General features: G+C 41.2%; 1 protein-coding gene across 38 annotated transcripts in view; it reads left to right on the top strand.

Moving 5' to 3' along the window:
* plekha5 (pleckstrin homology domain containing, family A member 5) overlaps nt 1-17,815 on the top strand; it is a 90,004-nt gene that overhangs the window by 59,968 nt on the left and 12,221 nt on the right. For 18 of the 38 annotated variants that reach the window (XM_057324778.1, XM_057324784.1, XM_057324787.1 and 15 more), the window contains 9 exons: nt 2,230-2,268; nt 5,345-5,468; nt 6,213-6,317; nt 8,963-9,035; nt 11,002-11,102; nt 11,991-12,106; nt 13,286-14,137; nt 14,875-15,325; nt 15,893-15,967. In XM_057324778.1, coding sequence (XP_057180761.1) covers nt 2,230-2,268; nt 5,345-5,468; nt 6,213-6,317; nt 8,963-9,035; nt 11,002-11,102; nt 11,991-12,106; nt 13,286-14,137; nt 14,875-15,325; nt 15,893-15,967 — 1,936 coding nt within the window. The remainder of the gene's footprint in view (nt 1-2,229; nt 2,269-5,344; nt 5,469-6,212; nt 6,318-8,962; nt 9,036-11,001; nt 11,103-11,990; nt 12,107-13,285; nt 14,138-14,874; nt 15,326-15,892; nt 15,968-17,815) is intronic. The other 20 variants (XM_057324811.1, XM_057324807.1, XM_057324775.1 and 17 more) reach the window with 6 other exon arrangements.

Below are 17,815 nucleotides of genomic sequence, written 5' to 3'. Positions count from 1 at the left end.
CTCCATCACACTTATCTTGTAATGCAGTGAGGTAGATGCTAATGAGATTTACACTTAGTTTTACTCCGTTCTGCATTTGGCAACATGATGAGAGTCTCACTGTAAGGTGCGTGCGTGCGAGTGTTTTTGAGATTTCGTTGTGTGATGTGTGATGTCACGCATCCCTTGATGAAACACAGCACAGAACGTGACAAAATGCTTTTAGTTGGTTGTGCCGTTGGATTGGTTGTCAGCATCTCTTCGGTTGCCTGTAATACAAGATGCTGTGCCCCTCCCACCTCTGTCTCAATTGTTATCTGATTATTAGATTGTCACAGATAGAAATCCATACAGGGTAAGAGATACAATGATGGATATACATCCAAGTCTCATGGCATAGTTCATTTTGTGAAGACAAATTACAGGTGCTATTAGATGTCAGATTGAATCAGATGCGATTGTTTAATTTGCAGTTCCTCAACAAAGCTCTTGTGGTTAAGTCATAGATTTACTTCACGTCTCGTCCGAACACAATCTGCTTATCCGACAGATAAAGCATTGCTTCTTAACATCTTCGATGTGTCTTAATCAGCTGGACAGTAAAGTTTTCTGGGCCATCGACAGTCAAGGAGATTGATGTATCTGCCCTGGACGAACCAAATGCAGATGCTTTTTTATCCTCCACACGTCTCACATTTGCCTGAAGTGCACATATATTTAGCACATGATGCATTGTAAATTGTGTTTAATGCATATTAATGGATGATTTTTTTGACATGACTTTACTTGAGGTTTGTTATCTTGGGGAATGTTAGTGTGAATGTCCGTAACTAATCTGCATGATTGATGTTATGAATCCTCTTGCGGTCACTATTTCCATGTCCGCTTCTCAAACCCACTGCTTTAAAATGGAGTGGGAGAAGATGCTTGCCTAGCCTCTCCAGTATGCTAATACAGGAGGCTAATGGGTTTAAATGGTGCACTGAAGCTTTGCTTTACTGATAACAAGGTCCCTTGTCTTTTACACCCACACGCTCGCCCCGCTCTTAAGGTTTCCTTCTCGCTTTAAACCAGAGTTAAACCTCTCTAATCTCTTTCAGATTCTAGGTGGAATTATTGGTCAGAGTGTTCTTGTGCTAGACGTATTCACTCGTGCTACGAGGTGACAACATCAGACAAGCATCATTGTTTCCCATTACAGTGAAACCTCATTAGATGAGCCAGTAATTTTTTTTACCTCCTTGTGTTTTGTAATTTTGGAGTGTTTTGATATTTAAAGCTGGAGTATAATAGTTTTCAACCTGCCTTCCAATGTATAGATGCCACGTGAACAGACGCGTCGATGTGTCCGCCATCTTGGTACAGTCAACATTTTAGTTTGTCATCACTCTCAGTAAAAATTAACGAGTTTTACAAAAGTCTACAACATTGCCCACCCTCTGGTTGTGAAATCCACCAACATTTAAATTTCAAGTTATTTAATGGCAGACGACTTATGCATAGCGGCGCAAAAAAAAAACTGATGAGGCATCTATTTACATTTATGCTGTTCTTTTATTTGGAGTAACAGATTAAAAACTATTATACAGTCATGTAAATATATTCATGTATTAATCGTTATCTGGAGGTTTGAATGATGGCCTCCTGTTGTCTACCTGTTTTCATCAGAGAGGTGATAACAGCAATCAGATGGCACACGGGCTGATTGCATTAGCACATAGATAGTGAAGTTGAGTTTGACATTCAGGGTACAGCGAATTACAGCCGCTTTGATGATTGAAACCATCTGGAGTCCATCTGAGATGATGATGATGAGTCCAGAAGTATAACTACACACGAACCAATGCAATGGCAAAAGACATCTGATGCACATTGAACATTATATTTTATCCTTACATTTCTTAACAGCTTCTGTATCTTTTTTTATGATTTACCTTTGTTATCGTAGCCCTGCTGGAAAAAACACATCATCAGGTGGTCAAGCTGTGTTTTGGGACATGGTTAACCATCTCACCCGTGTCCCCACTTATAGACCAACTTGGACCAGCTTTAAAGACGCTGTGTAAAACCAGCTTTCCTGTCAAACTGGTTTCACCTGGATTTTACAGCAGGGCTGCCATTAATCTTCATTTGATGGTTTGATTGAGTTTCTGGTGAATGTGTGTCATAATTATAATTTGCTTCGGAGTTGTTTTAAAGCCCCAGATGACTGTGCATTCGGTTCATTGTTTTTCCTTTTCTGTTTTCTAGCCGGAATTGTGGGAAACTTGTCCATCCTGTTTTAAACAGGTAATGCTTGGCTGGCTAACGATTGTCTTTCCGCCATCTTTTGTCTTAAACATCACACGCTTCTTTTATAGAAACGGAGGCTCCATTCACCCCTGGTTGTTTTGCTCTTCAGTCTCATTAATTCTGCTCATCCACTAACCCAAGGCACTGTTTGAATTGGATTGCCTGATATGCATTGCTAATGTGAAGATATGCAAGATTTATGTTTGCCGTCCGATTTGTCTTGCCCACGTTGAATATGAATCACCGGTCGTGTTGCTCTTTTAAGGACGAGACGTTCGGTCTCCGTCAGAAATGAATTATGTTGTCCTCCGTCACTTCGGCAGGGGTTCTGCGATCCCACGCGTTACCAATGAGACTTTGAGTCTGTAAACATTCCTGTCAAGCGTTGGACTGAGATGAAACGATCATTAATCTGGATTCATACGCGCCGTTATGGGGCTTGACGTGAACGCACCCCTGGTGGCCTTGTCTTAGATAACAGGTGAACGGTTTCTGATAACATTTAGGAGAGTTGCTTTCAACGGTTTGGCGGCACCTGCTTTTTCTTTGTTAAAACAAAGTGCCTTTTACAAAAGGTACATGATAATGAAATAAGTTACTATAATTACATCAAAGCGTTAAGTAGAACAATGAGATAAAAATATAATGTAGAAATATAAAGGCACCCATGAAGAGGAAAGTTGAACTTCGTTCTGAATGTGTCCTAGAGGCCCGCTTGCCTAATTTTGCCTTTTTGTTCCAGAGCTGACATGCCAGAAAAAGCCCAGAATGCTGCGCTCTTTTTTTCTTTTTTGGGGTAACATCTGCCGTACAAAGTAGGACGACAATTCAGGCTTCCAGAGATCTTCTTTAAAGGCTTTTTACTGTGCAGGAATATGCAAATCCAACACAAAATCACAACTGATCCTATTCACTCATTTATGAAGGATATTAGGGCTGCACAATATATTAAAGTTATCAATGCATATTGCAATAACGGAATAACTTGTATGTTGGTTATATCATTTTTCGTTTTTAAATATATTTTAATATAGTTTTAAGTTGTCTTTCCAAACAAAGCATTGTCATATCACATTACACTAGCTATTTTCTTCATTATCGTGCGGTCCTAAATGATACATTGATGCACATTATTTTAAAGAGATGCTTTTCATAATCTTTAACAAAACATAACGGCTCAGTCCACCTTTTAAACAACTTTACGTTCTTCCGTTGTACTGACATCAACAATCACTCTTACTTCTCAGCTCCACCCTTTTAGCAACTTTACACGGTCAATTACCACCCAGGTTTATCCGGGTTATGTCGGGCTAATTTCACCCTTCCTGCCATTGCCTGATGTGGTGGTCATGTGTCATGTGAGCGATGCCCGGCACGTGGCTAAGAAGCGGCGCGCTAAAGCTCATTATCTGAGAACAGATTAATTAATGAGCACTAATAGCCGTATAGAATGCCCAATTTAATTTGAGCTCAGCGGCCTGGAAGGTCGTACACGGATCATTGTACCAGTCTGAACCAGCAGGCCTGTCCCTACCCTAAATGAATCTGTCATGTGTAATTAATGCTAAAGCCAGCATCACTATTTCTGATGCCCATAAGAAAACAAATCACACATGAGATCTCTTTAATATCAGTTATTTCTCCCCTAAACATTTTCCTTAAAGATTTGACATGAGTGTGGGTTGTTTTTCATTTGTCAGCTGACTGTCGCATCATTCCACAATGTGATCCTTTGTGTCCGTCTCAAAGTCGGATGCTTGTGTCGTCACGTAACACACATGTAAACAGTCTGTGTTAAATGCAGGAATGATATTTTATCTCCTGACTCGGTGGCCTGTCAGCAGCGCATGTCAAGATGGCCCTCGCCACCCACAAGAATCTCATAATTTATTTAACAATGCTAACCTTCACTATTTTGTAAAATGGCATGAAGGTGACCCAGAAGCTAGACAGCTTTATAATTTTTTACCCCAGTGTTTTTTCTTTACCTCGCTCCAGATAGACGTCAGAATATAGGGCAACCCTGTGGGACGATACCCCTCACATGCTTTATTGTATTTTCTCTTCGCTGTTGTTAAACGATGAGGATACGGCAGCGGTCTGAACCTTGACTCTCAGTCTTCCTTGCGTTCAGATTCTTGTGCCCTTCAGCTTGGCTAGGTCATAAACGTTGAATGCGGTTTGTCAGACCTGCAGTTGGCAGCCCATTTAAACTTGTCAATTGTGTAGGAGGAGATCAGCGGAGACGTGGAGTGAGTAATTGCTTTGACGCATGGGGCCTGTCTCCTCCATGTCTCCTCTCTCTCTCTCGCTCTCTCTCGCTCTCACTTATTGAAAGGGGAGTTTAGAGACTCAAACTCTGTGGTTCTCTCTAGAGAAGATGAGACTAACTTTCCACGCTTATCTGCACAGTAGTTGCTCTGCCTTCAGTTTTTAAAGAAACACTCCAATTTTTTTTCATTAATGTCTGCGGCATCTCTTGGCATGCTGTTTTTTTTACTTCATTAATTTAGTTTTGTATGAATGTGTTAATATAGTGAAAAGACCCGACAAGTGCTCAGCACACATGTTAAATAATGTTTAAAAGATGCATGCATCTCATGAAAGGGATTTGAAAAATGAACAATGTGCTGAGCTTTAATCCAAGACATCTGGGCTACTTTAAAGATAAAGATCTTAGAAAGTTTTGTAATATAAAATATTAAAAAGTTATAAGCTTCACAATTCCCATGCTTCCATTTGTGTTATTAGAACTTTTGATGGCTTTTTATTTTTAAGTAGCTCATTTCGCTGACCACGAAGTAAAGAATGTAATATACCTGGGTTAATTGGTGGTCTTGTGTTTAAGAGTACTGGCTGTACTTTAGAAATAAAAAAGTAATTACCGAAGATTATTTCCAGCGCGGCATGCTGGAGTGTTTTAATGTACACTTCAGTGTTCTGTTCGTTTACACGTTTAAGAAACAGATGGAAATGGTTGTCTGTTGTTATCAACAGCACGCAGTAGATGCTGCCGTCTGAAGACATAAGTTTGATGTACATCTGTTTTAACATGTCCATGTCATCTTCTCAGACCAGAGACCAAAGCTCCAGCTCCAACTGAGAAGAAAGAACGTCCCACCAGCACCATGAGCGAAGCCTCCAACTACACCGGCGGCTCGGACTACACAACACATCCCAGTAGTCCAACCTTAAGAGTGAGTGTACACACACACACACACACACAGAACGACAAGGTGACCTTGACCTAGCTGTAATTACAGATTGGGCTATCCCATCATGCATCAGTAGCATGTTACACTCATCTTCATTACAGCACACATGCTCATTTGGTGTTCGTGTAGAATTGATGTCAAGTAAAAAATGTAATGCAAACTCTATTAGGGGCAGTTCAGAGAACTAATAGATCACCCCTCACAAACACATTAAATAAATCTAAACAATTCATGGGTCCCTATGGCTTGCAAGTTTGTGACTGCATTTAATGCCCCCCGAATAAATAAACATAATATTCACGTACACCGAAAGCTGACAGATTAGTTGTTTATCTCTATCAAGCCAAGAAATGATGTCAGTTTCACTTTGAAACAATACTCATTTTCCAGTCTGATCATTTATTGTAAGAATTGTACATTAGAGAAGTTATTGAATCTGAACAGCCGCGTCCCTTTAAAAAGCTCCGAGATAAGTGACTGTAATCTGAATGATTGTCTCATTAGAAAGAGAAAAATGACATGTTGCTGAGACAGATAAACACGCCTCAGCAGCTTGAGTTGAGTTTGAAACTGTGATCAAGTGTCATCTTTTTAGAATGCACAGCTTATTTTTAGAAGTGCACTAACCAGCTTCACTTCACTGGAGGTTTATCACTGAATAATGTATGTAGATATGCCGGATCCTCAGAACGCTCTTAAAATATTCTTCATAAATTGTGTCTGCAGCAGTCAAGACCTTCAAAGAAAGTGCACAACTTTGGGAAGAGGTCCAACTCTATCAAGAGGAACCCAAATGCGTCTGTGGTGAAGAACGGCTGGCTTTACAAACAGGTGTGTGACTCCGGCATCTCACAAATACATATTTCACTCCAAAATTTAGGTTGGTTTCACATTTAGTTCAAATGCCTGGTCCGAACCCTAGTTCGATTGCTCCCCCCTGCCCTCGCTGGACTGCGTTCGTTTTTATTTTTGTGGGGGATCTGAACCACAGGTCGTTTGTGTCATGAAGCCTGCAGCTTTTCACCTGTCGCTTGTAATAATGTCGCAGGAGTAAGTGGCAAAATGCATAACATTTTAACAACATACGCAATATGAGCAGCGAAGCATAGTGGAGTTCACATGAACCGCACCCCAGACCTCCCTTTTTAAGTGGGCTCGTGTACAGTTTGCGGTGGGCACCTGAGTTCGGAAGTCAGCGTTCACATCATCCAAACGAACTGAACTCTGACGTTAATCGAACCCGGGTGCACAACAAAAGTGCTTATGTGAAACCGCCCTTTAAAGAACAAGAAGAAATTATAGTTTGCATTAAGAAAATGAAGCTTAATTTGAATCATTGTGACATATTTCTCATTATTTGGAATGTTTTTCTCTAAAGCTGTCATTACTATCAAACGTCCTTATTGGAAACAGTTTTTATATTTACAGTAAGTACAATAAGACTGCAGTACAATATACGGCTGTACGTTAACTTTTTTTGCACATAGCACCGTGCTACAGAGGTTTAAAGTTTTGTAGCACAGGCCAAACAGTTACGTCTGTTATCATCTTTAAAAACACAAGTGCAGGTAATCACATAAATAGACTATTAACTATAGTCTATTTAAACATTAACTATAACTATAAAAAACATTAACATTATACAAATGGATAAATTATAGGGCCATATTATTTTTTGTTTTTCACAAATTCGTTTTTGCCTTTTTAATTTTTTGGAGCTCTGTATTTTCAATGCTTTACTATAGAGTAGTAAATGCATTTGACCATAAAAATACTGTAGTATACTACATTAATCTGCAGTAAAATTCTTGTGTACTACAGCATCGCGATAGAACCTTACTATAGTAAATATTAAAGTATACTATAGTGTTTACTACAGTTTGTGAATTTACTACGAGTAAATATTTTGTCATCTGGTTGAAATTAACCAGACTTTTATTTTGAAGGGTTATCGCGAGGACGCTTGTGTGTTTGAAGGTAGCTTCACTCAAACGGTGGAATACTCATAAAATAAACTCAGAACAACTTTGTGGATGAAGTTCATGTGTTCATGTCCATGTATAGTAAGATTCAGACAAATCCACGGGTGTCACGCTTGTAACATGTTAAAGTGTGCAGCTCATTCACTCATAGACACGCAGAACAAGCAGAGGACATATTTAAATAGTAGAATTCTGCTTTCGTGATTCCTTCCATGTATTCCCACATCGCGCAGATCATAGGGCTCTAGATCAATGGACTCGATGCAGTCGGAAATCAAGTTTTAATCGCAAAAACGAAAATAAAAATAGTGGTGCGCCATTAGTTAACCTCGCACACGAACAAGCACAATGACAAACGCACTTCACACAAACAAGCGCCTCTGTCTGCCAAACTGTATTGCTGACGTGCTACACTTTAAATTTAGTCTTAGCACAGACCAATTTTTTCGTAGCATGTGCGACACTGTACAGCTCTGATGAGTTATATTTGTTTTTTTGTTCATAAATAGGCAGATGGTGACTTATTTTCCATTAAAAATTGTCATAAAAATGTTAAAGTTCCTTAACAAGGTTGCCTGGACATTTATTAAGAGTCATCTCTTTATTTAAGATTGTTGAAGGAAAACTCAAGGAGTTTTTTTCTCTGTTATTTACAAGGAATTGTGCTTTGGATGGATATTATTGTTCACATTGTAAACACCATTTATCATTTCTAAACATTTCATTAGTGAGAAAAGAGATGAAGTAGATTTTATAGTGACTGTGACATTTGTAATCAACATGTCATTCTACTAAATGTGAGAATGAAAACCAAGTTATTAAAGTTTTGTTAAAAATCAGAAGGCATGTTTTTTCAGATTCGTTTTACTCTGCACATCACATTTTATCCATCAGAAGTTCAGTCTGTGTTTTTCTGCACTATATGCACAAGTCCACAAAACATTTGCATCATTTGAAAACCGTCTCTTCTGAAGGTCAGAATGAAATAACACACAAAGCCAGTGATCCGGCTGCCTACTTCTGTGTGTGTGATCGCTTCGCCAGCGTTCCTTTGAAAACACAGCATATCCACCAAAACACGACTTCAGAGGAGGACCACCCTCTTCCCAAAACATCCTCCATCAAAGCTGCTCCCACAGCACATGCCAAACCGCCTGCCTTTGTTGTCTGAATTAAAATTTACATGCGTACACGATGCGAACAAACAGTTTGGTGCTGGGGAGGAATGAAAATGTGATTCATCTCCGGAATGAAATAACTGCTTGTGAAGCAGAGATGATTCTCTGGAGATGAGCAGCAACGCGGATGACAGTATCAAAAAGCAAGTGAGGGATTAACAGAAGCAGATTTTTTGTTTTGTTAGGAATATTAAGCCATAAGGCAAACTGGTGTCTGCGGAGACTTGCCCAGTGGGTGGGCTCTGACGCACAAATACTGCCTTGTGATTGGTTGGATGGATTGTTTGACATTTGTTGTGCTCTGTGTCTCTTGCAGGACAGTACTGGGATGAAGATGTGGAAGAAGAGATGGTTCACGCTGTCCGACATGTGTCTCTTTTATTATAGAGGTGAGTCTATTTCACCGATTTCAACTTAAAAACGTTAGTTAATTTCAAAAGCTGCCTTCAATTTTTAGGTTAATTCAGACTCAGACCTCACAATTAATTAAAATTAAGATTATATTAATCTGACATAAAATCTAGTTGCATTTCGTCTAATTTATCGATTGGTGCTAATGTACTGTGAGGGAGAAAGTGACGTGTAAATTAAATGACGTCTGATCCCAAAGGTGTGATGTTGGACAGGTACTGAATGTCGGCCCGCTGCCCTCTGAAGTCTCCTGTTGTTAGATATCCATAAATTGTGCAATTAAATAGTCTGCGGGTGCTATCAGATCTCACTTTCACGGTTGGGCCCATGAGGGGCGAGGCTGTTTATTGGCTGATGGAGAAGAGAGATGTGTTGTAAGCACACAGGAGACGTGCACCGACTGCACATTGCCTCTCTCTCTCTGTGTACTGAATATTGCTCAGGACGGGCAGGTCTGGTGTCTGTAAATGAGAGTGGATGTAAATGATATAGGGTAGGTAAAATTCCATTATAATTAGAAAAGGGTAAGACCACTATCGTCCCCTGTCTGTGTGAGATGGTACTTCGCACACTGTTAAATATTTCTCTGCCTCTGAAATTACTTTTCAGATGACATCATCTTGTAGTTCACATACAAATGACAATTCTGTCATTCCAAGCCTGAATGAAGGTACACGAAAGGAAGATATTTTGAAGAATGTTGATAACCAAACATCATTGAACCCCATTGACTTCCATTAAATGAACACAAAAACACTGAGACGTTTCTCACAATATCAAGTGTTGTTAGAGACATACAATTCAATTCAATTCAATTTTATTTATATAGCGCTTTTCACAATGTGCATTGTTCCAAAGCAGCTTTACAGGAGCAAATAAGAAAAACACAGAAAGGTAAAAAACAGCACAGTTCATGGTGTTTATAGACCAAGCAAGATCATTATAATAAATAATATCTAATAAATAAATGAATAAATAAATAAATGCAGTCTCCCGGTGAGCAAGCCAACACTGCACTGCTCTCATACAGAGTTGTATTAAGCACAGTTATTAAAAACTCTCATTATAGTGTTATTATAAAGTGGAAAAATTATAACTGGGGTTGTTTATTGAAGGACAGGCCTTATATTTTGTGGTGCAGATTTCATTCTTTCTCAGACTCTGGTAAAGACAAAATGTCAAAGCTCTTAGTTTGACTACTGCGAGAATTTCAGATCAGAACATTTGGGTTGTCGTTCTCCTCTGGCTATGAAACGGCCTCATCTCAGTTTTCTCTGCCAAATCTCTGTTGGTTTGTGTTTGTTTGGGTTCGTCTGTCGATCATTCACTGCGGCGGTGGGCTGTGAGCCGCTGGTGGCTTTTGTTTAACATCTTGACATCTTGCTGGAGTCTCACAGATCTGAGCAGCTCACAGCAGTCCAGAACTCAGTGTGTTTGTCGTCTGTGAACACAAAAGTTATAGACGTGCAACTTTTCAAAGATTGCGTCACTTTTATTCGAACTGACCTGTGTGGGCAACGTTTTTCATGGGCAGACAGATGACAAGAGTTTGAAATCCATTTTAAATGTGATTTTTTGCTAAAGGAATTGCATAAAGTCTGTGATAAGTTAAGCACGTGCTTGGGTTTATGAGACATTTCTCTCTCTGCTGTTTTGGTAAATGATGGTAATAGTAACAGATCACACAGTCTTCAGTCGGTTTGACTCTTGTCGGTAAGCCGTTGTGACAGATTCTCCACGCTCTGATGCTACCATTTTTCCCATCAGCCCTGCTTGAACGTTCACCAAAACCGAAACAAACATCCAGTTGTGTCTTCAGATGGTGTTTTCTAGTATACTTGTAATTGTGAGTCCAGACGGAGATGTAAACAGACGAATGTTTATTGTTTGGAGGTGTTCACCATAAAGAATGCTGATGTAAATACGTTTGTCTCTTGTTTTCAGATGAGAAGGAAGAGGGAATCCTGGGCAGTATTCTCCTACCCAGTTTCCACATCTCGATGCTGTCTGTGGACGATCATATAAGCAGAAAATACGCCTTCAAGGTCAGAGTCTGTATTCAACATCTGTGAAATGTGGCCACGTTTTGTTATGTAAATGTTCTGTGTGAATTCAAAGAGAAAGGTTTAGAGATGGAGTGGATGTATTGACAGAAGTTGAAACGGTTTATTGAACCTGAAATCTTTAATTATAATTTTACTAAAAGAACTTTACTGAAAGAAAGAATAACAAGTCACATAAAATAAAATAAATAAAACATTTCAGGTAGAAAACATTTGCTTTTTCATTTCTGATTTAAAAGTAACATTTGAGTTTAGCTTTGACTCGTGTGTGTGTGTGTGTGTGTAACAATCAAATGTGTTCAATCTATCTGTGTTTTTCATTTTGTTCTGTAGTTAAACATAAAGTTATACAGTAGTTAAACGTAGTTCTTAAACTATCTGCTCAGAGCGCTCGCACTACTCGACTCAAGCTGTCCTGTGGTTCATTTATTTGAAGAGAAGTGCAATGAGTCCTCCATCTCCAGACAGATTTAGTCTCTCTCTGGGACACAGAGTGTTGTTTTAGGGTGAAGGCCGAGCACACGAGGCAGTTTGTCTTTGAATTTAATCAGGTCTTATGATGGACAGTAATGATGACATCCGCTCAGGGTCAAACATTTGGCTGCAGTTAAAATCATTTGGACTTCACACGCTGAGCTTTGAGATTTGGCACTTAAAGGCATATTTCAACTTCAATTAATGTTCAACTCTACCGTGCTGTTAGGTACCACAGAAAATCATTTTCACTATCAAACGTACAGAAACAGTAATGAAAATGTGTTTACAGTTATTAGACAGTTATAAAATCTTTCCAAAGGACTTCAACTTTGTGTTTTAATAAGAAACTGCAGTGATAAAATCGCATGCTGCTTTTGTGTGTATCGCAACCAGGCGACGCATCCGAACATGCGGACGTACTATTTCAGCACTGACACAGCCAAAGACATGGAGTCATGGATGAAGGTCATGACAGACGCGGCGTTGGTCCACATGGAGCCCATCAGAAGGTAAGAAATCGGCCATCGATTCACAACATGAATCGTGATTATTAATGTCGAGTAGATTTTAAAGATGGCATTTAGAATGGTTCAGAGGGAAGACACCTGCTGGTCCACGCTGCTGTACTGTACGTAGAAAATCATCATCAGAATGTATCGCATGTGATTGTTGAATAGATACAGTATCTGAGAGCTTTGTTAACTCGTCTCAGAGGAATCGCAGCACTTCTGCTCTGTTGTTCTCTTGCACTCGAGTTATTTTGAGGAAAAGCCTACTTTCTATACTTCAGCTTGTTTCCTCAAGAGAATCTCACAGGCCGAGAGTTTTCACAGCTTTCTAAATGCAAGGGACGATTTTGAGCCCGTTTGTATGCGTGTGTGTCTGTCTGTGTGTGTGTATTTGTATGAGATATCGTGAGATGTGTGTGTCTTTATGTGTGTGTGTGTGTGTGTGTGTGTGTGTGTGTGTGTGTGTGTGTGTGTGTGTGTGTGTGTGTGTTTAAGTGCTTTTTTTTTCTTTGAACAACACGCACAATCACCGAAGTCTAGGAATGTTAAGGCTGAAATTGCTTTTGAACAACACAACATCACAGCTGTGAATAAAAATAAATGAAATGCTCTTTTCAAACATCAAAAACACAGTTGTTGGGGGATAAGTGGAGAAAAACATGTTGGGCTTTAAAGGCGCATCTTTTGTTAACATGTCCATTTATTGTGGTGTTATTATATGGTTTAGTGTGTTGTTATAGTGAAAGCCTGCGCTTTCAGAGAAACATATATTTAAATATGTCTGTGTGTGTGTTTATACAGAAGTGTAAGCTTAGATTCAACACAACCTTTCTTTAGTTGTTATAATGTTTATTTGTGCTTGTCTAGAACCACAGGTGAAGACTCTCCAGTGTTTTGTGCCTAATTTCTGTAAAGGAATAGTTTTTCTAAAATATATTTACTTTTTATTATTTATTCAACCTCATGTTTCAAAACAAGTCACATTAGGATTTGACATCAACAAGAGCAGTCACGTGACACATGAGAACCAGTTACGATTCATAAAGGCACAAATGATAAATGCAGTTGAACATGAACAATTGAACACATGTGAAGATTAAGAAGATCAGAAGAAAGTATAAGTTTGATATAAATGTCTAAAACTACATCTCTCCTGTCTTGTGTTTCTTTTCTTTTCAGCAGGCTTGAGAAGGTAAAGATGGAGCCACGCAGCACTCAGGAGATGAACAACATGTTGAATCACAGAGTCCTGACCCGACCCGAGATCCAAAACAACGAGAGAAACCGCGAGACTCATCGCCATGAGGAGAAGAAGCAGAAAGCTTTAGAGAAGCAGGCCTGCATCCAGAAAGAGAAAGAGAGCAGAGGTATCGTACAGGCGGACGGCGACAACTACACTCTCCAGATAGACGCTCAAAGACTGGCGCTGCAGAAGGACGGAGACCGGTACATGCTTGAGAAGGACGGAGAGAAATACGCCCTTCACAAAGAAGGAGACAAGTATTTACTGCAGAAGGATGGACATAAGTACACGGTGCACAAGGACGGAGAGAAGTACACGCTTCAGAGGGACGACAAAGAGGGCGAGAAGATGCTGCAGAAGGACGGAAGGTACCCGCTCCAACGGGAGGGAGATAAACACGCCCAGCCGAAAGAGATGGAAAAACCTGTTCCGCCTCCACGTGAGGGTGAGAAGTACGGATTCCAGAAAGAAGGCACTTTGGAGCGGCCGCTCACTAAGATCAACAGCATCAAGCTTCAGCCCGCACAAGCGGCGGCCATCGCTGCGGCCGTGTCCTCGTCCAGACAACTCCAGAACGCTCAGTACAGGCCGCCGCAGGTCAACGGCTCCGGGGAACGAGGAGGAGATCGAAGCCCCGCGGATGTAAGCAGCACGCTACCCCAAAGGACCGCCGTACCGCCCCAACCCGTAGAACCGGAGAGAACCCTGAGCAGAACAAACTCAATGCAGCAGCTGGAGCACTGGGTCCGGACGCAACGTACACGAACACCAGACGATGACACCAGGAGGTGAGGACGCCTGTCTGCACACATTAATTTCATTTATTTTCATTTCAAGAAATATCGTGATCGTGAATATTGTGTAAGTGAGAATGACGCAACCGTGCTGCAGTTCAGGCAGAATTCAGCATATTCTCTCCCACACGTCCCGGACACATCCCTCTTCAGCATCTCTCTCGGTCTGCAGGCGATGTTCCTCTCTGAGCTCTTTATCATGACCCAGCAGATATTTTTACCTCTGCTTGCTCTCAGTTTCTCGGTCGGCCCGGGCGGAGGAGGTTTATTATGTAGGAGTCACGTATCGCTGTCAGGTGCCATCCTCTGTTTAGCGAAGTAGCTGGAGGACGCGTGTTTGCGCTTCTCTTCTCCACCTGCTCTCCTCAGATGAATAAGTCATGGAGTTTTGTGCTCCACAGCACCACAGAAATTCGTCTGAAAGTGAATCAGAGCGGCTGTCAGCGCGGGGAGAGAAGCGAGAGGGCGAGCGAGGAGACGAACGGCTGTGTGCGTTCATGTTGTTTAAAATACTGATTATCAAAAGGTGTTTGGTGCAGCGTCTCTGCTTGTGTTGACTTCTGCAGCCTCAATATTTGTATGTCTTTTTGTCTTTTTATGCCCATCAGAAGCTTTCTTTCTAAACTATAAGCAGATTCTGTGATGATCTGAGTGCATCTCAGATATTTCTCTTGAGACAAAGAGGCAGAAATCTCACAGATTAGAGTTTCTAATCTCTCTGTGTCTTCCAGCATCACCTCCTACCAGACGCTGCCCAGGAACATGCCCAGCCACCGGCCGCAGGTGGTTCCGCGGTATCCCGAGGGTTACCGCACGCTCCCGCGCAACATGCTGCGACCAGACAGTATCTGTAGCGTGACGGGGTCAGTTTACGACCGCGCCCTGTTGCCCTCCACAACGGAGAAGCGCCGCTCCATCCGGGACGACACCATGTGGCAGCTGTATGAGTGGCAGCAGAGGCAGGCACACAGTCGAATCGGGTACGGGACGCTGCCCTGCCCCAAAGCACTGGGACAGATTGCAGAGTCTATCCCCACTTCCCCTTCACACGGATCCCTGGCTGGCTATCACACCTTCTCCCCGAATCGACCTCTTAACCCGGACACCCGCTCTGAAGTGTCCTCGCCGGTGTTTCGTGGGGACGTGACTCTAGAACGACGGCAACGACAGCACCTGTCCAAGGTAAAATGGGAAAAGCATATGTTTTTATTTTAGTTCTTTCTATTTATTTATTTGATTTCGTCGGTAATGTTTTTATGGTTTTAATTTGTATAGTATGTTAACATGACATTATTCTAGTATGGTGACTAAAAGCTTGATTTAAAGCATAGAGACTAACAAGCAGAATTGTTATTTATTACTCTTTTAGTTATTTATTTTCTTAGAGAATGTAAATTTTTTAGCCTTAAAATATTTTGTAAGCTTTAAATGGTGGCTAGTGTTCACTCTCCTTAAAATGATTTTGAATAATCCTTTAAATCCTTAATCCATTAAAAACCCTTAAATCGTGAAGTGACAGAAATGTATTGGTCGAAAGGTTTGAGATCAAATAAATCCACTTTTCAAGCAAGCATGCACAGACGCACCCTTTAGCTTAGTTCAAAAAAACGTTTTTTTGTTAATGTTTTTATTTTCAATCACTTTTATTCTTTTTAAGTGTCTTCTCTTCTCCGCTCTTGACCTGATTGGTTGTTTGGATGATCTTTATTGCTCTGCAGTACTCACCTGCTTTCATCTTCTCTCTGTCAGTATTCATATGCTCCTGAACGCAGAGCTCCGCCTCCAGCGCAGAGCATCACTGCGCAGTCACTGCAGGGCAAAACGGTACGCTTTCTCTCTCTCTCTCTCTCTCTCACCCTCTCTCACCCTCTCTCACTCACTCACTCACTCACTCACTCACTCACTCACTCACTCACTCACTCACTCACTCACTCACTCACTCACTCACTCACTCACTCACTCACTCACTCACTCACTCACTCACTCACTCACTCACTCACTCACTCACTCACTCACTCACTCACTCACTCACTCACTCACTCACTCACTCACTCACTCACTCACTCACTCACTCACTCACTCACTCACTCACTCACTCACTCACTCACTCACTCACTCACTCACTCACTCACTCACTCACTCACTCACTCACTCACTCACTCACTCACTCACTCACTCACTCACTCACTCACTCACTCACTCACTCACTCACTCACTCACTCACTCACTCACTCACTCACTCACTCACTCACTCACTCACTCACTCACTCACTCACTCACTCACTCACTCACTCACTCACTCACTCACTCACTCACTCACTCACTCACTCACTCACTCACTCACTCACTCACTCACTCACTCACTCACTCACTCACTCACTCACTCACTCACTCACTCACTCACTCACTCACTCACTCACTCACTCACTCACTCACTCACTCACTCACTCACTCACTCACTCACTCACTCACTCACTCACTCACTCACTCACTCACTCACTCACTCACTCACTCACTCACTCACTCACTCACTCACTCACTCACTCACTCACTCACTCACTCACTCACTCACTCACTCACTCACTCACTCACTCACTCACTCACTCACTCACTCACTCACTCACTCACTCACTCACTCACTCACTCACTCACTCACTCACTCACTCACTCACTCACTCACTCACTCACTCACTCACTCACTCACTCACTCACTCACTCACTCACTCACTCACTCACTCACTCACTCACTCACTCACTCACTCACTCACTCACTCACTCACTCACTCACTCACTCACTCACTCACTCACTCACTCACTCACTCACTCACTCACTCACTCACTCACTCACTCACTCACTCACTCACTCACTCACTCACTCACTCACTCACTCACTCACTCACTCACTCACTCACCCACTCACTCACTCTCTCACTCACTCACTCACTCACTCACTCACTCACTCACTCACTCACTCACTCACTCACTCACTCACTCACCCACTCACCCACTCACTCACTCACTCACTCACTCACTCACTCACTCACTCTGCTCTCCACCAGTAACCTTCCTTTCAGTTTCTGACTTTTCCTTTCAGATTAAACTGCTGGGAACATCATATTTAACTTTAGTCTGGACTGAAGGTTCAGAATGTTTATAATTAAATAAACAAAGGGTTAAATGCATTTCAATGGACCGTAGTCGGGGAGACTGAATATTTAATTTGAAAGGTAAACAGAGCTGTGAGGAATATGAGAATGTTCTTTTCAATTGATGATTCTGTTGTGTAGCTAACACGGCGAATGAAACAATATTTTTTTTAGACAAAAATTAAAATGTCTCTCTTTCCCTTACAACCTTGTTTTCATTTGTGCAATATGTCATAGTGTAATATGGCGTCTGTCCTGAGTGAAACACTGCCATACAAATGAGCTTTAATCCATCATACCAATAGTCTCTTATAGACTCATTTCTGGTTATTTATTATCTGTAAGAACAATCGGTTATTGATGCTTCTCATGACTCTCTTTTGTGTTAAACGCCTCAAACAGATGGATGTGAACGTGTTAAAGCTGCTTTTACTAAACCATAATTATTATTTTCAGTTCTGATGATCTGAAGTCTTTCTGTTTTAGCTGTTTATTGACACATAATGTCTGAGCTGCTTCAGAGCTA

This window comes from Triplophysa rosa, linkage group LG24 (genome assembly GCF_024868665.1).
Source record: "Triplophysa rosa linkage group LG24, Trosa_1v2, whole genome shotgun sequence".
Lineage (NCBI taxonomy): Eukaryota > Metazoa > Chordata > Actinopteri > Cypriniformes > Nemacheilidae > Triplophysa > Triplophysa rosa.
Note: the sequence above shows the minus strand (reverse complement) of the source record. Positions and strands in the feature narration are given on the sequence as shown.